Source organism: Leptonotus elevatus, chromosome 1 (genome assembly GCF_054856555.1).
Source record: "Leptonotus elevatus isolate MCC_2025b chromosome 1, RoL_Lele_1.0, whole genome shotgun sequence".
Classification (NCBI taxonomy): domain Eukaryota; kingdom Metazoa; phylum Chordata; class Actinopteri; order Syngnathiformes; family Syngnathidae; genus Leptonotus; species Leptonotus elevatus.
The window spans coordinates 49,354,307-49,378,754 of NC_141239.1; the positions used below are offsets into that span (position 1 = coordinate 49,354,307).

The following is a 24,448-nucleotide window of genomic DNA, read 5'->3' on the forward strand; positions in this document are numbered from 1 at the left end:
CAGTGTCGGTCCATGTGAAAAAAGGAGGAAGGAGAGGCTGACTGGGGAGTTTTGGATATAAACACAGGCGCTGCTCTTTGCCAACAAAGACCCCCCCTGTCCACGCCACGCGACAGTCTGTGCCCCAAAATAAAGAAAGTCACCCTCTTTTTTGTCATTGTTTGTTGAATGCAAGAATCCAAATCTTGACTCTGTTCTCCTTCTGCCTCGGTTCTTTGCTTTTCATACAGGTGAAATCAAATGATGTGATCAATAGGCATTCCCACAAATAAAAGGGGTTTAAAGCATCTCAATGTACGAGAGGGCAAAAGACCAGATGGCACTTAGCCAACTGACAGGTGGAGGGCCAAGGCCAGGGTGGCTGTGTGCTGCAGGCTTGATTCTTCTGACCTCTGGCTGTTTTGACTGGGGACGCTCAGAGACATGATCCGCTGATGTGTCCTCCAACCGAGTTAGTTTGTGTGACCACGACAAACTACTATAGTATATTTAGCAAATTTTCCAAAACCGTGAAAATGTTTTTGTTGTCGCGTTGTTTTAAGTGTAGGGCAGTGGGTTTTTTTTCGTCTTTTTTTTGTTGTTGTCTTTTGTTTTCCTAAAAGAGCTCAGTATTGTTCATTCGGTAATGTCATCATCATTGCTCTTTTTTTTCTTTTCTTTTTTTTTGTATGTGGGTGAGTATGTGTATGTGCGTTTTTTTTTTAAATTAGAGCAATTCTGCAAGGGAGAGCCAAAATATCTCCACAGATGTGATGTTATAGAGCAACCGCACCTTCAGCCTTAATATACACGTTGTCAATGAAAACATTGGTAATGCTAAAGCAGTGAATGATCTACGGTTTTGGAGGACCAATTTTTGCCAAATGCATGCTGACCACTGATGATTACACATGGTGTTAAATAGCATGTAGTGAGACGATATATGCAATTGTTCCTTGCAGCAATATGAACGTAAATCTGCAATTTGATTGCAATTTAGCCACACGTAAACTCGAACAACAAGCAAATCAGAAAAAATGTCAACTGTTTAAATTTTTTTTGAATTAAGTTAAGTTAGGTTAGAAGGAAAGACAAGCCTTTCGTTTTTAATCTTGTGCAAAGCAATGATCTAAAATGTAAACGTGAACCAGAGCTATTAAATGGGAGGGAGCTACAATTGACAACATATACATTATTAGTCTGATTACATTTTTGTCTGATGGCCTTTTAAATGTGAAAGGTTCTTCTGGATTTTTGGTGATGAATGTGCATACTTAACAAATTTGATGTAAAAGTTTGTCGCCAAAAGAAAAAATGACATTAGAAGATTGGAGGAGAGACCTTTTGGATTTATTTCTTTATTTGTTGTGTGTGCGCACGTGTATCTGCACGTGCTGCTTTAATGAATAGCTCGTTGTGTATTTTGCTTCATCGGAAATAATCTGGTCACTTTGAATGTGTGAGGGGTAACATTTGAAGGAAAGTCTTACATGGGATCAAGATATGGATGTGAGGTATTGCTTGGGGCTTGTTGAGGCTAGCGATAGGAATGTTCTGCTATGAGTGGCTGATTTTTTAATTTTTTAGTCCTCACTCAATTTCATGTTGTCATGCTTTAAATCAAATAAAGGAACCGTGAATGTGAATGCTACTACACTTTTATTTAAACGTATTTATGATCACTATAACGTAGTTAATTTAAGTAATTGTCGTATATTTTAAAAAGACGGACTAAAACCGTGCCCTTCTTTTGTGGCATCGAAACACCCGAGTGGAGTTGATACTTTGGACGTTTACTGATTCACTATAGTCTCAGTCATGATGATAGCTTGATGATGGAACACGATCGATGATGGTGCGGGAAGTGGTCTCCGAGTGCTCACTTCACAGATCTGTAATCTCCCAAGCCAACTTCATATCATCCTCCGCCCGTGGAGGTTTGTTTGCAGTTCCTTCCAAACGTACTTTGCTGGCTTCAAACTGCCGCAGGAGTCTAGCAAAATCAGTTTCTTCTTCACCATATCAACGACTACAAGTGCACCATCTATAGGGAATGAAAGGAGTTTCTTTGTTAAGCGATGAGTCAAGTTGACTGTGTTCACACCCCCAACAGCTTAAAATACATTTTCAACCTAGAGATATAAGATGGGGCCAGAGGCTGCTGCTTTTTTCCCCACCAGATCATATTTATCATGTAGGCTACTACTCCAGCAATAATGAAATTTTTAACAAATTTGCCGAAAAGTGATTTATTTGAAAATCGCTAATTCTCCTTTGAACTGATACTCACTGATGGTGCTGCGCTCCAGTCCTCACTTAGTGATGGTGTGAGTGTGAGAGAGATTTGACAATCAGCTGGTTTAGTACAGAGGATGGATGGATGGATGGATATTGGCGGATGTCACTTCTGATAGGATTCACCTAAACCGATTAACAAAATATGTATATATTTATAGTGTATATATATATATATATATATATATATATGTATATATGTATAATATATATATATATGTATACAGCGCTGCTCAAAAGTTAGTAATTTTTTTTAATCGTAATACATTGCATGACTTCAATAGTTAACTTACGATTACTCGCAATTTTTTATATCACTTCTAAATGTACAGTAAAATATTGTTTTCTAAGTTTTCATACTCTTGCTAACATAAAAGCGGATTTTTTTTTAACTAATAGAAATATGGCTGCATCTTTTAGTCATTGATATAGTAATTTTATAATAATTCATAAATTTGAGTTAAAATCAAAGGATCTTTGTGCAGTTTGTCACTTTTTTTCACTCGCGACTGCCACCTCTGGCCCAAAGCGTAACTGCAGCATCGCAGTGTCAGGCTCCTTCTTAGTGCACGTGCGAGTACGTGCACGATCTGAAAGTCCTGTACTATTAAAAACGAGTGTGATGTTGGTTTGTGTTGAGTAAATTTTTCTGCCACTAGATGGCATAATTGCATTTGTAAGACGGTGGTGACAGCTCAGTGCATTTTTCTTTTCATATTAAGAGCTATCTAATCTTTGACATAAAGCAACTTGTGAAATTCTGCAAATTTTTTAAATTGTAAAGTATATTACATTTATTACTGCAAAATGTTGACGTGGACGTGTCTGCTGCGTTGCGACTGGAATTCCCTCAGTACAGGCTTTCCAAGTAAGCGGTGGTCATTAATTGTGCGTTAAAAAAAAAATTGTTGCGTTAAAGGAACTTTAAATTAATTCAAACTTAACGCACTCATTTTGACACCCCTAAAATATATATCACATTATATTTCAAATTGCCAAGCTCTCTTGCTAAAATGCAACCCCAAGCTCTAAAAGCTCCCTGTATGCCTCACGGGGCTTCTCTGATGTTTTTCTCCACGCCGTATTAAACCGTGCAAGGGTGATTTGCATTGCCCCTAGTTAAGTTTGAGTTGCGGCCTAAACAATCTTCAGTTTGGCTCAAGTCCACACGAACGCCTGCAAGTAGGTTGCGATGACATTTCTGCAGCCAGCCACACAAACCCCGTGCTCTGCTTCCAGCAAATGTCTTGCAAGGCTCAAATCATTTTTGTATGGAAGACAAACACAGTCAACTTTTCAGACATACGTTAAGTTTTATTCCAAGTGAAACTGATGCACGTTGTCTAACGTTAAATTGAAGTTGCTTAGAATTTGTGTTTGTTCACATTTACTGATGACCACATGTGTATTAGATTTTGTCCTGCATATTTATGGTTATTATTATTATTATTATTATTACTTACAGCGTGATCATATACAACATGAAATCCTAGCTTCTTTTTTTGCGTTTGTAATGATCTTGCAAGGCCCTGCCCTTTCCCATGTGGTACTTTCCCAGAACAACTGATGATGTGATGCCACTCCAAAATAGATCTTTTAATTACCAATGTTTTTCACGGTCTGTGAAATCTTCTTTAAAAATCCAACAGAACAAAATTCCCTGACCAGCTCAAAGAAACGTTATTTGTCCCCGTAGTCAGCAAACATAAAAAGGCCGTCATCAATAAAATGCTGATAACAGATCTTCTTCAGATCTTTTGGCAACGGCTACATTTTGATGAATGCATGATTAGCATGAACACAGTGGCAAGCCTCACGCTCTTTGACAACAGGCTTGCCGCGACTAGAGCTTTGCTGCAGCTGCAAAAGAGAATTACAAATGGCACCTTGTATAGCTTGCAACAGTCATTCCCATAATAATCGTACATCTGCCACTTTAAATGCGTCGGCTGTGTAAAGGGTTCGTATCGTTTACATCTCTACACGTATGCATAATACATAGAGTGGATGGCGTCTCTGTAGGATGGGGGTACTGATTGAAAATTGTGAATCGGGTGGAGGGCGAAGGACGCGGAGAATGTTTGCAAGAACATTCAGAAAATGATGTGCAAGAATTTAGCTGCAAACAAGGGTCTCCTTTGTTGGGGTGTTTCTCAATCTTGTCCAACTGCTTGCTGTTTTGGCAGCCATGATCTGCCTTGCAAAAAATGTCCCATTTTAACGATGTTCACAAAAACTGCCTTAGGATTCGGCATTGGCTTCATCTCTGAGCATAACGCGCAGTTTGGACTCTTGCAAAAATGTTCTTTTAATCAAGCGCGTGACGTGTTCCAATCCTGTTTGCATTGAATGATTTGAAGACAGAATTAATTAATTAATTAATTTTAAAAAAATTGGCAGATTAAGCATTTTAGCAAGAAGACAAGATATGGAAAATAATCTATTCTGAAAAAAAAAAAAGTCACTTTCTAATCATGAGTTTTTCACAGAACATTGAATTAACCAGAGTGAATGGGCGAGGGCCTCGAGGGTCTGCGGGTGGCTGGCCGCAAAGATGCCTGAATGAAAGAGTTTGTTGTTGGATACTGAGAGACGCAGATGAAAGAGGAGGGGACGGTGAATTTGTCGGGTGACGCTCCCTTCTCCCATCGCCTTCTCGCCCTGCGGCCCTGCCTGTCTTTGCCCTTGTGAGCTCGGGTTCAAATGCAGGGCCCACAGCTGCTTGTTCAGATTGACAGCACACGCACGCAGGCAGGCCTTGTGAAGAATCTAGTTATCCCGTTCTAAATGCCAAACCGAGTTTGACCAGAAACTGCAACAAATTCCAGTTCAAAACCTATAACCCTAAAATTCTCCAACCCGCCCTCATAAGTGATGGTTAAAACACACACAGAAATTAATTTACTAGAGCGCTGTACTCATCTGTTTACACACAGAACAGGTTACATATTGGGTGGCTAACATTCTGCACATATTGTTTCAAGACAATCACTAAATTATTATCAGCTGCTGACATCAGGCAGAAACCTCCAATGTCCACATTTGGGCATCCCGGCTTTGCTTCCGTCTGGACGGGGCCTAAATGTGCCCTGTCATTGACTAGTGACCAGTCTGGGGTATGACATACCACACTCAACAACACCCTATGAGGACAAGTGGCATAAAAAAAATGGATGGATGGATTTTAGTCACGAGACAGGTATCAGTTTATCATTCAGCTCAGCATTCATTTTGCTTATAAAATTACACAACACAGCATCTCTAATGGCAAAACAATTTTAAGTAAATGGTAAATGTTGAGCAAATTCTTTATGTATAAGTCGTTCATTTTATGATTATTTTTTTAAACATACAAAAAAAACCACATTCACTCCTCCGCCCCAATTTAGCATAAGGTATGTTCGATAACACTTTCTTTAGACCGATACCTGTTCGAGTACTCAACTCTTGAGTCGTCACCAAAACCGATACCAAGTACAGATACCACTACTACTTTTGATACATACAATTTTCCTAAAAGTACACTCCAAAAACAGTTGGGTCAATAATAACCTAACAATGGGTCAAAAATGGAACGATCCTCTACTTGGGTCAATTTGACCCAACATTTCTTGACTCAAAGTTGGGTCCATTTTTTAAAATTGAACATTCCTTTAAAGCATAGGTGTCAAACTCTGGTCCTCGAGGGCCGCAGTCCTGCCGCTTTTGGATGTTTCCGTTCTCCAACACAAGCTGATTCCAATCAGCAGGATCGTTATCAGGCTTATACAGAGCTTGCTGTTAAGATGATCATATATCAGCTGTGTTGGACCGGTGTTTGACACCTATGCTATAAAGAAAGACCTATGGCAAGTTTCTGATGGTGAAACAGCCACAAGAGGGAGCCCGACACTGGTATCAGCTGCTGTCACTCATATCAATACCTTGAAATAAGGCCAGGTATTGTCTTGATACGGATACTCACCCATCCCTATTTAGCATGAATCTTTTTGTCACTAGTGAACAAATGTGTGGCATGTGTAACCTCTTTGTCTCATTCATCACCAACAGTATTTCTGTTGCTCAAAAACAAAACAAAAACAAAAAACAGTTATTTTCTCACATGTGAGCCTTCATATGCCTTGTAGTTTGGTTTGGACCCATTCTCCTCCTTTCAAGGGTGTCGTGCTTTGGTCCCAAATATTTTGGGAATCCGTAATTGAACACCCCTAATCCGTATGAAAAAAAGAAACAGGATGGAAGCAGTATTTAATTCTGATGGTAGTGTTTTCGGTTTCTACACACAAGAACAATGCCTACATTGACTGCAATTGAAACTGTGAATTCCCTTCTGGAGGGATCAATAAAGGATCTATCATTGGAATTAAAGCAATAGTCATCGAAGCATGGAAGGATGGCAAGGCAGCTGATTATTTCAAGGGACAGATCAAGATTCGCAGCAAAGACAAGAGAAGTGAGGAAAATAGAAACGACAAGCCTGAAAGTATGTGGAGCCGTTTTATTTTTTTGCTGTCAACAGAGAACATGTTTGAGGTCAAAACATGAATACGAGAAGAGACGTCAACATTTAATTTCCACATCTTAAAAGATAACATTAGAATGAAAGTGAATGGGACAATTTAGTTGCAAATTGGACGCTTGCAGAATGTGACTCATTCACATCACCACGCTATTGCATACTTTTTTTGGGTCTTCAAAACAACACCTTTCGGATGTTTGTTTTAGGGATTATGACCAGCAGGATTCTTTCTAGCAGGTCAAATGTATGCTCAATAGGGTTTAGGTCTAGTAGGTTAACAATTGCTTGTTTGCCATCCATAGAATGCTCTCTGGATTTCATGTTGGTTACACTTCTAACAATTATAGATGTAGTCTTCACCGGCAAAATCCAAACCTAAATCTGTGCGTATACTTGGAGTGCTATTTATGGTATTGATGATCAATTTTATTGGACATATCCTGGGAAACAAAACCGTCAATCACATGTTCAAAAACCAGTAGCCTAATTTTGCAGAAATTAAGGATCTGAACTGTTGATCTTTTGTCTGATACGCATCTTTTTACGTCAAAACCAAATTGTTATATTCTACAACGCAAAAATGAATTTGCCAAACGGTTCCAACTCTGTTGGAGGGGAGCGTAACACAAAGATCATCTCGCTGTCAGCGACCACGGCGTGACAGCAGAACAGGCGTTGGAGGAGTGCAAATCCCAGGAGAAAGATGGAAAACAGTTGGCGTACACACACATGCACAGACAAATATGCAATAATTAGCATGCTAACGGGCAGTTAAATGTCTGACACAAAGACCCACTGTTGGGCCTCTGTCGCTCACTTCATAGACAATGCACAATACAGAGCCCCCAAATCACCCTAATAACCGCCGTGACCCAGCTTGGCTTCTCCTATTTAACCATTCCACCCATGACTCTCATTCACTCACTGACCCGCTAATGAAAAGCTGATAGCCTCCAGGCCAGATCCTGCACGGCTCGGACCCTTCCTCCCTTGTTCTCTGGCTTTCATGTTTGTCACCGGCAGTTCTGCACTTCCTGTCCTCATGAGACTCAAATGTCCAACTTAGTGCTGGTGCATGGGAACAGCATTGACTTGAAGTGCAAGATCAAAACAGGTCATGAAGATTGAAATGGGAAGATGCTGATTTCTTAAGACCTTCATCGAGTGTGCATGAACAATTTCAAAGTACATTGGATGTAAGATTTTGCAGCACCCATGTTGAAACGCCAACTCATCAATAAAATTTCCATCATTAACGTGACTTACCTGTGAAACTCACTTAATTAAAAAAAAAATCATTTTGGGAAGGGAAGTAAAAATTAGCAACTGAAATAAAGTGGTTACACAAGTGTGACCTCCTTTCACACTGGATTGTAGCTTTGCTAAGGATCAGCCAAACTCATTCATTCTCAATCAACATTCTAAGTCTTAATATATATTTTAGGCCATGAAGCAAGATATTCTTATGGTCTAATGCAGTGTTTCTCAAATGGGTTACGTGAAGGCAGACCAGGGGGCACGTGAGATTTTAAAAGAATAATTAAAACCTAACATTCATGCAAAAATACTTTAAAAATAATTACAAATGTATGCAGATACTTCAGTAAAATTCATAAAATAAATGTTATTCAACTTAATTGTCCAAAATGGTCATATGCCACCTAGCATCATTTGTCAATCATTTCAAAACTATTTAAAATTAAGATATTTATTTATTTTTGAAAACAGATCTTTAATCTGAGGACAGTTAATGGTGATCATTTTTCTGTGTACAAATCTATAATTAATTTAATCCTTTCTTTCTTTCTTTTTTGTAAGATCTTTTTATTTCCAAAAAGTTCCAGATTATTGAAATGAAGTTCCAAAATTTAATAAATCAGACAAAGATGGCACAGCACTCTATTAATGCTTTGGGCTGGTATCATGTGACATACCATATAAAAAAAGAATGTACACATTAAATCTTAGTATAATGAAACATGAGTCCAGGATTAGCTTCAACCAGTAGTAGCCTATATTTCAAAATGTAATCAAATGGAAAAGTCAGTTGACATAAATTCACTAGAGCAGACGTGGACCATTTCATGTCATGTTGTCAAACCTGTGCTGACAGCTTGGAAGAGAATTGCATGGTACTGCTCAGAATGGAGTATTATTTATTTATTTATTTATTCATCATTATTATTATTATTGTATTTTTTAAACAGTAAATCAATTTCAAGGCTCAGTCGCATCGAGATTGCCAACACCTGATGAAATTGACTCATTTTACTTTTTCTTTTTTTTTCTTTTTGTAATTGAGGTGAGGTCGGATCAAAATCTCTTTCGGGACATGCCACGCTCAGAATGTCATCAGTTGTCAGCTCAGTTTGGAATGCTTTACATTACAGGGAGTCCATTCCTGATGCACATTTTGCTCAACAGGCTGGACTTCATCACTCCCTGCATCAGTGAATGCTAACATGGCAAGAAGAACACTTGCGGCAGCTATTTTTCTCTCTCTCTTTGTCCTCTTTGTTTCTAAACTTGCCGGTTCTTAAACTTTTCCACAGCTGCTACACTTGATGTTTCTGGTGACCGGATGAAGGACAAAAGGCTGGGAATGTCGTCCAGAGGAGGGGTGGTCACTATTTTCCCTACAAATTTAAAACACTCAATTACAATACAGAACAGCAAACTAGTACAATACGGAGGTTACCAATTAAACTACAGATGGTGATTTGATATGTACAAGTAGGCTAACTAGTACAAGAGGATGCAGTACACACCATATAAAAAACATGACAACATAGATCAAGCAGTAATCATGTTGGCACTATTCCTAGTAATACACAACTACTTGTACTTGTAAAGTACTTTATCTAAATTCCAGTAGTGATTTCCGATTGGATTAGTATTTAATACTGCAGCGACTCTGTTGAGTGAGTGTTTGGGCCAGAACTCATGTTGGGCCTAGAGCACTTTGATTTTATGTGCGGGTCACAAGACAGAATGGAGCTGCACCCATCCGCAGCCCCTGGCGAAAAGGGATTGAATCTCTTTTGCTGTCTGACGTCTCAAGGACGTGTTGCTTTCGTCTCTGTTAAATAAATGTGAGAGTTCCGAGCCAATCCTCATGCAACAGTGTTTACATGCGCATGCAGGATGCACTTAACGATTGATCGCAGCAGTCACACCGGTGAGTCCGTCACACATATCAACACCATAACAGTGCCTTCACCATGGCCGACACATGATGTGGTGTGCTTTGGGTCATAGTTGTAACTTTCTTTCACTCCAGATTTGTGTTGCCCATCATTCTGATTAATACTGCTTTTTTGGAATATGAATTATGCAGCAAAATCCACTCGTTTTTATTCAGATCAGGGGGCGGCCATTTTATCACTTGCTGTTGACTGAAGATGACATCACAGTTGCTCAGGGCTTAGGTGGTGACCAATCACAACACATCTTCAGAAAACAGGTGAGTTGTGATTGGTCGTTACCTGAGCCCTGAGAAACCGTGATGTCATCTTCAGTTGACAGCAAGTGACAAAATGGCCGCCCCCTGAAAACGGGTGGAATTTGCTGCTTAAAGTACCACTAAAGAACTTTTCAACCTAAATCAAATATTTTCATAACTCTTCTGATGAAGCATTGAACTAGTTGAATGATACCTTTGCCATGGCCTGAGGTGGTCTGTATCATTTTTACTGGCACTAAGCGATTTTGAGGAGGATGGTAGGAACACTGTCACACAATAAACCACAAATGTGCTGTTTGCTTAATGGCATATGTCACTTCCCCCTTTCCCAATTCGTAACAAAGACGGAAGTCAATTTGAATGTCGATGGATGATTTCTGCTTTCATGGCAGAAGTTGCAAAACAACAGAAAAGTTTTGTCTGAGGAGACAAAAAAGGAAAAAGAAAAAAGAAAAAGGGAAGCTACCCGGATTAACATTGGCCCGGCTTTTACTCGCTGGTGTGAGCTCAAAAATGACACAATGCGCTTGTCATCATGGGAAATGTGATCTTCCTTCAGGCATAAGATTACCGCATTTGTCCATATGGTGCTGCCATAATCAACATAAATTGAAACTTCCTTAGTGTTACTTTAATTTACATAGCACAAACACAATATTCATCAGAATACCAGGTTTAGACTCGTGGGGCTGTGGCAAATCCTGGCAAAGAACCATGCTGGAAACTCAGCATTACATCCAAGTTAGGACAATTGTTTACAGTTACTGTATTTCAATTGTCCAAATATAATTGAGCACCTGAATATGTACATTACATTACATAAAAAGGCTCTAATTCATAAATGGTCAATGCCATATTCTGTAACACCTTTGAGAGTTTTTAAAGCTACTGAACGTAGAATATTCAATTTTGAATCATTACTGTCACCTGCTGACGAAAAATGGAACTGCACATACCCTTCTTATTTTTTTCACTCACTCATACACAAACGGTCTCCCGCGGGGAAGCGAACCCACGCTAACCTGCATCGTAGGTAAGAGACAGTACCGCTCCGCCACCTGGAGCCCTCACATACTCTTCTTCACATAAACACCACGCACAATGACATTAGAATCAATATGGACATGGGCATGCTCTGCGTCTTAGTCTTGCTTGATCTGCTGCCTTTGACACTGTTGACCACAACATTTTTATTAAATAGACTCTGTAACTTGATCGTCCTCTCAGGTACTGTTTTTAACTGGTTTAAATCTTACTTGACCGGCAGAGAATTTTATGTTACCCTGGGTGAAGGCTCCTCTTCAGAGAGACATGACATGGTCTGTGGTGTTCCCCAGGGCTCAATTTGAGGCCCGTTACTTTTTTAATTTGTATATGCTGCCATTAGGAAACGTCATCAGGAGTCACATAATTAGTTTTTATAGTTATGCTGATGACACTCAGCTTTATATCTATGTGTCTTCTGATTACCCAGGATCACTTGATGTCCTCTTTAACTTTTAGACATGAAGTTCTGGATGGCAGCAAATTTCTCACAGCTCAACCAGGACAAAACTGAGGTTTTAGTCATCGGTCCTGAAGCTCAGAGACAGAAACTTTTACCTAAACTAAAAACATTACATCTTAACCCCTCTTAAAACCTGGGTGCTATTTTCGACTCTGAGCTTAGTTTTATTCCACATATTAAAAATGTTATAAAAACTGGATTTTACTACTTAAAGAACATAGCCAGAGTCCGTCCGATCCTCTCAAGTTAAATGTTATGGTTGTAGTGACCTATTTAGGCCATAGGGGGGCAATTGCATACATTCTCTCTCTCTCTGTTTTTTTTATTATTTCTAGTCGTATTGATTACTGTAATGCTCTCTTTTCTGGTCTTCCTAAGAAAACGGTTGCTACTCTCCAACTACTACAGAATTCAGCAGCCTGCGTGCTGACAAAGACCAGAAAGAGAGAGCATATTACGCCGATTTTTAAGTCGCTGCTCCCTGTGTCTTTTAGGACTTTAAGGTTCTCTTATTGACTTATAAAGCTCTTAATGGTCTGGGTCCTTCATATTTATTGGATCTGCTTTGTATCTCTTACTTGTTAATTTTATTTCACTTATTTATTGATTGACCTTTATTTTATCCAGATTTTATATTTTTATGTCTTTTACCTGTTAATTTTACTTCACTTATTTATTGTTTTATTTTTGTTTTCATTCTGATTTTACTTAATTTTATGTATTTCTTACTTGTTAATTTTACTCATTTATTTATTTGTATCCTATCCTGTTTTAGCTTCAGTGTTCCTCACTGGGGACTGTACACGCTGGGGGCTGTGTTCGGCTCTGGCTGTGGGGTTGCCACTATGTTGGGTGGGTGGGTGGGTGGGGAGGGGGCGGCTGGCTCGGCAGATGGTGGTTTCCTCTGTTTGCCTGGGGTGGCGTCCTTGCGGCTGGGGGCTGGGCATAGCTCCTGGTGTGAACGTCCCCTAAGGATGGCGTATATCCTCACCTGTGTGGCAATTAGTCCATTTATTATACTTATGTGTGGGAGTATGATGTTATTGTGTTATGTGTCTAGAGGTTGGGTGGGTGGTGGAGGGAGTGGGTAGTTGTTGTTTTTTTAATGTGTAAAGCACTTTACATGATAAGGTGTTATATAAATAAAGTTGACTTGACTACAATAAGGCAATCATGTGTTTGCACACCTAATGTGTGTGTTTATTCAACTGGCTCACGCGTGTGGTGATATGACATTATGATATACTTGGGTTCAGTGTTTTACAAGTGTGTATTGTTCTGCATAAAATGTGAGGCTGACTTTGTGTTTATAGTGGTGAAAATATTGTCCAACATTTTGCTCCTTCAGTGGAAAGTGTTGATAATTATGTAATTCTTTTGTTTTTAGTGTTTATGCAATTGTAAAAACAAAAACAACAACTGTAAATGAGCACAAAAAGTCTACACACACGCTTAGTGCATTTTGGTCATTTTCTTTCAAAACCACTTCCCAATATTTTTTTGTTTAATTTTAATTTTAAACCTTAGAAGGAGCAGGTTTTTGTTTGGGCTTTTTAGTGGGCCTCTGTACTGTAAATAGCTACACTGACATGTAGTGACGCAGAATGCAACAGCAAAGACAATTCAAAGATTTATTTATGACAATGAAATGTAAACATAAAATATTAAAGTGCTTGGTATTTTTTTTTTAAAGGAATCTTGTTTTATTTAAAATTATATATTAATTGTATTTGGGAAAAAAACGCAGAAAGCTGTTACAACAAAAAAAAGTTACTATTGTTAATATTTACAAGAAAATTGATATATATATTTCATATTACATTTACATCCCCAAAACTTGAAAATAGAATAAAATTACCATATTATATATATATTAAACATATTAACATCACTCAAACCTCATCCCTTCTGTTACTTCTGTTAACAATGACTTGTCATGGTTGACATCTGTCCAATGTGAGGATAATATTTCAGTACAGTCCTCTGAACCATATGGATGTTTGATTTTCACTTCAGGGTTACAATCTTTTTCAAGATGGAGTGATAACTACCTGAACAGTCAACAGTTTCATTTCTCAAGGAGCCTCATCACATGTTTCTTATCAAGATTACGTTTTCTTTCTGGGGTTCTTCACTATGATATATATACTATACTATAATAATCTCATATTTACAGCCAGGAATTGTTTTTAATGTACTTGTAACAAAGCAGGTGATTTTACACAAGATGAAATGTACTACTGTTGATGACAGATGACTGAAAGAACAACATTAATGCAACAATTAACAATTAACACAAAATCACATGAGTCCAAAAAACATCAAGAATTCTACCTTGCGTTCGCCCTTCTTCAATAAAGATGTCAACAAAATTGGAATAATATGCTTCATTTGCATTTAAGTCAAATGACTGCATGGGTGCCTTGTTTTTAGTTGTGATATCATCATAAAGAATTAAGAGCCAAACGTCTGTGCCCTCCTTGAAGATGTTCCTTTTCTTTACAGTAGAGCTGAGGTTTAAAGTTGAACTGAGGTGATACAATACACGCACATTCACTTCTATGTCATTTAAGAATGTTACAATTTTACTCAGATAAATACATTTACAGTTAATTAAGGGTTTAAGCTGGAGACCCTGGAAGGGATTAATTCTATTTTCATGATTTGAAGTGGGAGATATTATTTCAAAATTGGAACAATTTGTAACAGTGTTCCATTTTGAAGCCTGTTGCACAGTGGGGTTATCCGCTCAGCAAAGACTCAATTTCAAATAGTTTGTTCAGCAGGCAGCTCACTGAAATCCTTGAAAATCAAATATACTATAGATTCTCGCAGTAATTACTTCGAACAAAATTAATTGCTAGTCAATTTGGTGTCCGCTGGTTGTGTTATTACTTTAGCTATTGCTAAATGCTATCTTGGTTGACAGTTCAGCAGCGCTAAACACGGCCACGCATTCCAACCTTTTTTGCTCGGTCCTGGCAGCTATTGGAAACTGGCTGTGTCCTTGTACCTTGTGATACCACGTGGTAAACTTGGAAACGCACCTCAAGAAAAGCTCAGCTCGCGTTTGGAAGTAAGTTCGTAAGTAAGTTCGTAAGTAAGTTCGTAAGTAAGTAACTGCAGCATTAGGCTAGTAGGGTTACATTTTCCATGATTCTTAGACAATGAAGCAGGAAGTAGTCTAGTTCTGGTATAACGTAAACATGGGAAGTCAAATGCGGATGAAAATGAGAACGCAAACGTGAATGTGAAAGTAAATAAGGAATATAACATAAATTCCTTTTTATTGGTTTATGAATTGCTGTGACAACTGTGTGATTGACATACACATGGCCTAAACAATTGGCTTGCTGACTTATTTGCTGTGATATTCTTCGTTTGTAACGTCACGAAGTCTATCACCACACAATGACACGAATCATCATGTTTTCCCCGCAACGACGACAAAAGTCATTCACTACTGTCTCTCTTTGAGTAGCCATGTTTAATTTCTTCCGTATCCGCCCATCGCTACTACTGTTTACTCACGGACTTACATTTGAATATTATATTCCGCTCTTCGCTGATCGTATCTTCTCACTGTCTGTTTAGTAATGTTTGCCTCGCCTCAGTAATGCGCTTGATGCCGACACTGACCAGACTCATCCGCTGGTTTCAGCGATGAGTCTGTTTTTCAGGCTAGCGTAAAAGTGGGACAAAACAATGGGGCTGGTGAAATTTGCTCAAAATTATTTATCACCTTGTGAGGTGAAAAAAATCAAACATGTTATAGGCTATTTTCATTTCAGGCAGAAAACATCCTGATTTTATTATATAGTATGCCCACATAACGATCTAGCTCAAGCTTCCCCAATCCTGGTGCTCGAGGGCCGGAGTCCTGCAGGTTTTAGATATTGATGATAGACCTGATTCTAACGATTAGGATCGTTATCAGGCTTCTTGCTGATGAGCCGATTATAGGAATTAGGTGTGTTGGCGTACGGAAACCTCTAAAACCTGCAGGACTCCGGCCCTCGAGGACCAGGATTGGCCAAACCTAATCTAGCTGTTGAGCAAGCGGTCTCAAATTAGCTGCAGTGCACAGCAGACTTCAAAGCTGTACCCTAATTGGGAATCTCCGCATCTGAAATTTTTTTTACGATACTGACAAGGCAAAGGCGTTCAGATTCCTCTGTATCAAATCCCAAATTGCAAAAAAAGTACTAAATATGGGTCCTCACTGAGCTCTTCAAATTTCTGGCTCATTCTTATAGGTCACTGGATCAAGTGGAATGGCTGTCTGTAGGATGTCAAACTCCATCTGGTTATTGTCCATGTCCAGAACACACATGACATTGTGACTCCCAGATGTCATGGTGGCAGCGTCGTTGAACATATTCTGGAAGTTCACAGAACTCCTCCTCTCCTCTGCTCTTTCCTTCCCGACGATGCGAGAGGAGTCAAAGATGTCTTCTTCTTCTTCTTCCCCACAGCTCAGCGCTACCTCGTTCTCATAGCAGAAGGTACTGACGGAACAAGGGATCATTCTTTTTGAAGACATGTATGCAGAAATGGGAGAAACCACAGAGGAAGTCCGACTCGTGGTCTCGTCCAGCTCTTTGGCGCTCAAGATGGGTGTCGTCGGCACCTCGTAAGTCTTTTCGAAGCGTGCGTAATCCACCTTATAGCAGTTGCGGTCCTCATAAATGACAGGCTCAAACCTGTGGCCCCAGAAGATCTCCCTGGAAAGGTAAGAACTACGGAACTGGGTCGTCATGGCCGTGGCCTCAACCATCCCTTCCAGGATCACGACAATCTCAAATTCATCCGTCTCCAGGTCAACTCGGCTTACAGTATACAAGGGACTGTCTTTGTCTATCTCATGGACTATAACCAGCGGGGATACGAGAAACAACCTGTCCGTGCCCTCATCGTAGCCCACATTGAGGTCCATCTGCTCCAACGGGATGAATTCTCCTTCTGCTGTGACGTAGGAACGTATGAGCTGCGCCCGGACGTGAGCCTCCACGATGTGGCTCTTACGCAAGTTCCCCACTCTCCACATGAGGCACAGCTTGCCGTCGCGAAGGGCAATGACCGCATTTTTGGAGAACACGAGCGTTTGGTTTCTTTTCTTTGGGCGCGCCATCTTGGCCATAATGGTGCCAATCATGAAAGAGTCAATGATGCAGCCCAAAATGGACTGAACCACTACTGTTATGACAGCCACGGGACACTCCTCAGTGATGCAGCGCCAGCCATAGCCAATGGTAGTCTGTGTCTCCATGGAAAACAAAAGAGCACCGACAAACCCCTGGACATGGAGGATGCAAGGCATTCTTTTTGTCTGGCCTGCTGTAGCGTGTCCAGAACTGGGTGAATACAGCCCACTAGCTGCTAGCTCTTCACCCTTTGCCGTGAGGTGCTCCTCAAAGTCCCCATGGGAGAAGGAGACGCTGTAAAAGATGATGCCAAAGAAAAGCCAGGAGATGATGAAGCTGGTGCAGAATATAAACAGCAGGTATCTCCAACGGATGTCCACACACGTGGTGAAGATGTCTGCTAGGTAGCGCTGTCTCTTTTCCTCCATGTTACTGAAAACAACATTACATTGTCCGTTCTTCTTTACAAAGCGGCTCCGTACCTGGCTGGAGCCCCTTGTCAGAACTCTCCCATTGTAGTTGTTCATCCCTCCTTGTCCCCGCGTGCGTGTGCCGGGGACAGCAGCGGAGGCTCCTGACCGCCTCCTCTTCCTCCGCTCGCCGTCGAGTTTTGCCTCACAGGCCGAGTGCGAGAGGGCGTCGGAGGAAGTGTGACCGTTGTTGAGATCCAAGCTGCAGATCTTTAGACGCTCTTCCTCTAGTAAGTTGTTTGATACAATGCTGTACCTGTGAGGCAAACATGGGGGTCAAGGCTAATGTACCAGCCACAATTGAGTAAACCATCTTGACTCATTTTTGTTAGCCACGTACAGACATGCAGGAGGGTCATGAAATCAACAAGAATTTGTATACTTTAATTTAAAATGACAAGTGGTTAGTACCTTAGGATTTATACGAGAGATACGTAGAAGGTGTGTCAGAAAGGTTCCAGGACTGGTGTCAGAAAAGTCGACTTTCAAATCCAAACTACAAATGTTCCCAGGTTAGAGTGGTAGCAGGACAACTGGCTGGGAAAGAGAAAAACCCTTCTGTCCTTTGGATTTGGATTTTTATCTTTTTTATACCAGTCCTGAAACTGTTCTGACATCTCCCACATTTTGCATTAGAAATATGTAATGAACTTCCAACCAAAACAAAAATGGCAAAATAAAAAAAAGTGGATACACGGATTAATTCTGCCATCTAGTGGAAGAGCATTTAATCGTTCTACCAGTCACCATGTGTCGTCGAACATAACATGACTACTAACATGACACATTACAACAACAATAATCTGACAAAGACTGAACCAGGGAACTAAACACAAGATAATTGGCAAGACAACAAGGTACACCTCGACAAAACACGAGTGGCTGAAGGGAGCTGATTGGCTGACACAAGGAACAGGGCTGATGAGAACAGGTGTAAACAAAAACAAAAAAAAGTCAACAAAAACACAGATGATAACACATAGCAAAGGACTTTTGATTCATGTCAGTTGTATGTGTTGATGTTATGGCAATAGATTTTTTTACTTTTTTTTTTTTTTACATTTTTAACAGTTGTCTAATTTCTAAGCATTAGAGGAGAAAATCAACTTTTTTATTGTATTTTTTGGGTCTCTGGTGTGTCTGCTCAATTATCAAGTGTGAAATGATACACCAAAGAACAATACCAACTGCCTTTTTTTTTTTACGTGTTTTTACGTGAGTTTTGATAATTTACATAAAAGAGCCCCCAAATTTCTTTGCTCGGGGCAGCTATTGTTAACAAACTAATGATAAACAATGTTCATGTATACTGTACTGTACGTTGTTCCCACGACTCATTTGAGTTAAGTAAATTCACTGAAAAAGACATATGAAAGATAATTATTGGATGTCATGTATATGCCTATTGCTAATTTAAAAAAATCTCAACTACATTTTCTTACCTGAGTATTTCAATTCTAAAAAGTTGTCTCTCCTTTAAATGGATTACCATTTGGGAAGGTGAGTTCAGTTTATCTTCATGGGAGGGATTAGTGTCATGACAGATTATAAGATTATATACTGTACAGTTTGTGTATGGGCCTGAGTCAGTCACAGAGTCCATTTGGAGTTGAATTAACATACATATACACAGAAAGGGATACTTACAGCTATTGTATGTATGTGGAAGTAGTTTGGAGAAAAACAAACTTCAAACTGGCATGCTTTAATGAGTAGTTTGGTGTGAAAGAATGTTCTTACACTGTACAGTAATATAGTTGCCAAGAGAAACCAACCTCATATTTTCTTCAATAAAGTTTAAGTGTCATGTCCAAGTGTTCATAACACTTTTATCCATGTACAGGTAGTTTATTAGTTTTATTAATTAAATATGAAGCACTTTGTTAATCATTCAATACCACTCCGGATTTGTTGATCTTAATTGAGTTCAGATGAGTAATATCTACCGATGTGAATAATCCATTATTTTACCGGCAATTGAATTAGGAGCCAAGTAAAAACAACAACAACAACAACAACAACTAATGAGATACAGCGAACTGATATTGAGACACGCATACATAAAACAATTTTTCATGATCAAGATATGATTCGTGCTAGATGAGGAGGAGAACTCTGTGTAGGACAGTACAGGATGGCCTTTGTGAGAATCTGCTTGCTGTAAATATCCTTAAACTCCTGACTCACACTGTATAGGTGTCCAGTTACCAACCATATTCTTAAAAAATAATAATTTTGATTACAAGACTGACAAATGACATTATGCTGACGTGCTTACATGGCGTGCATTAATATATGTATTTTGTAGCTTTATATTGGTAGGTTGATAATCCAAGTAACAAGTCCTGGTTTTTATGCAAGGCTGGGACACATACTATAGTCGATTAATGAAGAGAAATAAAAATCATATGGTCAAAAGAAGATGCCTTGATTGTTAGACACTAAATAAAAAGGTTGTGGCCTGCCTAATACTGCATCATTGCTGATGTCTGGGTTCATCTACCTCCAAAACCGAACCAATCTGTGACACCATTCAAACAGTCCCACACAGAAGACTGCCTCCATCACCTGTGGGACCTACTTGTTCCCATGGCAACAATAATCCCTCATTTGAGGTTTGGGTAGGAGGCCAGAGTCTGAGAACTCCCACAGATCAGGCGTCCAACATGCAGGCAATACTCGGGCCTCTGAGAAGACCACTGCAGAAGAACAGAAGCAGATGAGCACATACACTCTAAAAACAGTTGGGTTAAAAAATCGATTTGATCCAATTTTGCGTCAAGAAATGGGTCTTTTAGTGTCAAAACAATTCATAAATATTGGTCAGATCCTTTACTTGGGTCAAAAAATTGGGTCCTTTTGTATAAAACAACCCAGAAAGTTTGGTCAAATTGACCCATAAAGTGGATCGATCCATTTTTGATTCATAATTGGGTTATTTTTGACCCAACTGTTTTTAGAGTGTGGAGTATGTGATGGATGGTCACACTGTCCATTTGGAATTTGAATAAATCAACAGGAAGAATTACTTCAATCAGGGCATATTTGTTATTCCGGGATGTTTCTAAAACCTAATCTGGTTTTGTCCACGCTATTCACAGGGCAGTCTTATATCATCTCTGTTATATTGGTGATATAAAAATGTGGATTTAGACTTAATCCCTATTTCACTCAGACATGTTTTACGGACATCTGAGACGGGATTATCCTGTCGCAAGTAGCAGGGTGGACCCAATATATCAGATTGTGTCATTTCATTACACTTCAATGCAACGAAAACATTGTTTAAAAATGCTGAAATACAATAAGTAGGAAATCAACACATTAGGAAAGGCACATTTAATCCACTGGTTACATACACTCATCAAGATTAACATTACAACAAATTGCACATTAACATAAGGTTCAATATAAAATGTAAACTAATATTCTGCATTTAAAATTTGGCTTTTTTTTTTTAAAGACTGTTATTGAGATAATATTTAACAATATGTTCAGTAGAAATGTATCATAATATTTCAGTCATCACCCAACAGTATGAGAAAGTGTTTCTATACTTGTGAAAGGGGCGTTACAATTTTATTATTTAACTACATTTCCTTGATCGACTGTGTGGTTTCAAAAATGTCCAGAGTGTTTGATCACACATGACAAAACTTGACTCACCGACATTACCGACTGACTGCTCGTCACAGTCACGAACACTGAGATCAGAAAAGAAGTGATTCTTTAGTGATGAATAAAATAAGATGCAATAAGTTGCAGAGAATTTTTCTAATGTGGGTTCCACAGCCGTCTTCCGAGATGCGTTATCATTCTATCATCCATCATACCTATTGTCATAAATAGCCATCTCAGATGCATTTGATTCAATTACCAGAGTCATCTATAAAGATGATGTAATGTAGTGATAATAAAATGATAAATGGTACATTAAAAAAATAAAGAATGTTGAAATCACCACTGGCATTTCAAACTGATGGATATAGTGTATTGTGTGCATTTACCCCCATCCTTTCTTTCAGTTTACACACATTTTGCATTTAATATTTAACAAATGTTTGTTTTTACATGTTTATTTAGGTACAACTTATTTAACTTTTACGTGAAATACATTTGAATTGAATCGTAATTTACTACCAGTTTTTCTGTTTTCCTATAAGCCCGAAAATATTTTATCCCAAATTAACAAAATTGTATTAAGTTAAAGCTAATTTATTTTTTAAGTACCCAGAAACTAGTAGATTTCAATTTAATAAAAAAATATTAGTACAAATTGCTCATCAAAGCGTTAGTAGTAGTTTTTGTAAAACTTTTAGTATTGTGTACTTAGTCTATTTGATTATTTTGAATGTTCAGGTTTACAGTGTGTGTATTTTTCCTCAACCAATCAGAATATACACTTCTCTGATTGGTTGCGCAAAATGCACAATAGTCTCAAGCATGTATTGGATAGGATGGTAGAAGGGAAAGGATTTATTTTCAACATTTTAGATTGGTCAATAATTCATAATTTTTTTAATTATTATTATTTATTATTATTTTTGTAAAATTGCACTGTGATAGTGGTGGTAAATGGGGGTGGATTATTAAATTACTGCATGTTTTTACAGATGATTATTTGGTTAAGTCGAATGAAGGTCCCGTATTCTGTGGAAAACTAAAACTCTACGATATAGGAAAGATCAAAAGCTAGTTTCAATTTGTATGACAGGTACACGACGACGACAACAACAACAACAACAACAACAACAACAACAACAACAACAACAACAACAACAACAACAACAACAACAACAGCAACAGCAACAACAGCAGTTTTTGATGGATCTTTATGTTCCTTCTTATTTTACTACCTTCCAGTGTTGTGGCCTCTCTTGTGCCAAAGAGAGATTTCCTACTCCTGTCCTGACAACATAAGATGACCAATGTTGACCTGGTCATACTTGACCCAGCATGCTTGATGCGCAAACTAGTATTCTGACCTTCTTTATTTATTATGACACTTATAAACTGACTGTTGATGTTCAGCTTTAAGCAGACACATTCAATAATTACAATATTGAATATAACAAGTTATCTCCTGACATTAAAAACTGTGACTATAATTAAAAGATACTCACCTAATTGCGATTTGCCAGTTTTAAGTGAACTTCTCTGTAAAACTTCACAAGTCTAGCTTCACTAGCACTTTCCACAGCAACTATCCAACATGTCTCATTGTGTCTGGTGTATGAGCGTTTCTTTCCTTCTTCCTCTCTTTCACTTTCATTTAGCAATTTCCTCTTCAATACTTCATCATTTCTTCCTTTTAATCCGTTATTGTCCTCCTTTGCGGATTGTGTAATCCTGCCACTGAGCGCTCTCCTGTGTGCAGCCTGGTCTGAAACTACTCTGTCATGCTGCCCTGTGCACAGCATGGAATATACTGTATGTCAGGGGAGGGAGAGGAAGAGGGATGATGTGAATTAAAGATGATGATGATGATGATGATGATGATGATGATGATGATGATGATGATGATGATGATGATGATGATGATGATGATGATGATGATGGTGCACTCCAGTATAGACAAATATGTGTCGGTGTAAAATGTCAAGTTTTCCATCATGTTTTCTGTACTCACAACATGAATGACAGAATTAAAAGGTACATTTTTAGGATTTTTATTTTTTATTTTTTAAATTAAGTCTGTGCATTAGAACCACAGCCCACAGAGTAAACACAGAATAATGCTAAATACTTCCATCACAGCAAGTGTCCATGGTTTGTTGAAGCTTTCAAGCTGTGCAGCTTTCAATTCTTTTCTGCTTTTGTGCTGCAATGGACTCATCACTTATTCCACAATAGATGCCATGAGGGGCCACATGGGAGCGTGACTATTTAGAATTCCACATCATTGACGGTTTTTGAAATGAGCTACTTTAGTTTATGTGATATTAAGAGAAATCCCATGTTTAGAAGAAGGATTGTAAAAAGTATATGATCATTATAAATGCATTTACACAAACAGATGTAATCAACATTATGCAACCCCTAGTAATGCATATATAATGTTTTTTTTTTTAATTAGAGATACTAATGCAAGTACTGTGTACTGTAATTATCGCAAAAAAATATGAATAAATAAATTCAGTAATTCATTTATTAATTTATTCATTTTTACCAATTTAAATTCCACATACATTGTAATAAAATCATACATGACACAAACTAGTTGTGTAGAAAGGAGTCCTCAACCTGCCTAACTTCACCCACAACCTCCTCATTGTTCCCTCTCCTATCAAGCGTTGATTGGGATCCTTTTTTAACGCCACCTCCTCGGAGTAGGGATGTGGGAGTAACTCTACCAAGAGGAGAAACAAGGGGGTGGCAGGAGATGTGCAAACTGTAAATAGCTTCAACACATGAGCGGCGAACACAAAGATACAGTAAAAGCTGGAAAGAGATTCCCGCAAATTGAAAGGAGTGTATGGGGAAGGTGTTGAGCCAAATGGATGAATAGATGAACTTGCAGTGTCTCGAAACTTGTTTGATGATGATAAATCCCATGATAATTTAATTCAGAATGTAAATAATATAGACCTTTCATTCAATCAAATGAATATACAGTATATGACTTCAACTGCCTGTTTGAAAGAGAACATCAGGTCTGAGTGCGAGATGAGAAATTGATGGTGGGGACCCATTGTACAATATGAACAATACTAGATGGGTGAGAAGGATGATGGGGAGACCTGACTCTCTGTATGTATAAATAGAAGCTAATCAGGCCTGGGTGTCAGATTAGTTGCTATAACCTTTAGCTTAGTCTTGGGGTCAGATTTGTCCACCGTATGTCCTGTCTAGAGTACAATTGATGCCCCTGTCTGGACATTTGTCTTCATCAATTTTTTTGTTTTTGTTTTTTTAATGCAATGGCATCGATGTGGAAGAACATCCATAGCTGTGTAGCTGTTAGTTTAACTTTGACAATCAAAATTATAGCAATATGTTACATACACACTAGCCACTGCAAATACAGTGAGCACAATCACAACTAAGCATCAAACGCTGTAACAATCTTTC

At 38.7% G+C, this 24,448-nt stretch overlaps 1 protein-coding gene across 2 annotated transcripts; it reads right to left on the reverse strand.

The window, feature by feature from the left end:
• Positions 1 to 8,932: 8,932 nt before the first annotated feature.
• kcnj4 (potassium inwardly rectifying channel subfamily J member 4) lies at positions 8,933 to 22,815 on the reverse strand. Of its 2 annotated transcripts, XM_086066841.1 has the most exons (6): positions 22,501 to 22,815; positions 19,959 to 20,076; positions 15,803 to 17,633; positions 14,098 to 15,621; positions 12,493 to 12,754; positions 8,933 to 9,429 (listed from the first exon to the last, which is right to left on the reverse strand). In XM_086066841.1, the coding sequence occupies exons 2-3, from the start codon at positions 19,985 to 19,987 to the stop codon at positions 15,995 to 15,997; spliced, it is 1,668 nt and encodes a 555-aa protein (XP_085922967.1). In that variant the 5' UTR covers positions 19,988 to 20,076; positions 22,501 to 22,815; the 3' UTR covers positions 8,933 to 9,429; positions 12,493 to 12,754; positions 14,098 to 15,621; positions 15,803 to 15,994. The 2 variants fall into 2 exon arrangements, with proteins under 2 accessions (XP_085922967.1, XP_085922968.1); XM_086066842.1 differs by lacking the exons at positions 8,933 to 9,429; positions 12,493 to 12,754; positions 19,959 to 20,076 and having other exon boundaries at positions 15,015 to 15,621.
• Positions 22,816 to 24,448: the final 1,633 nt, after the last annotated feature.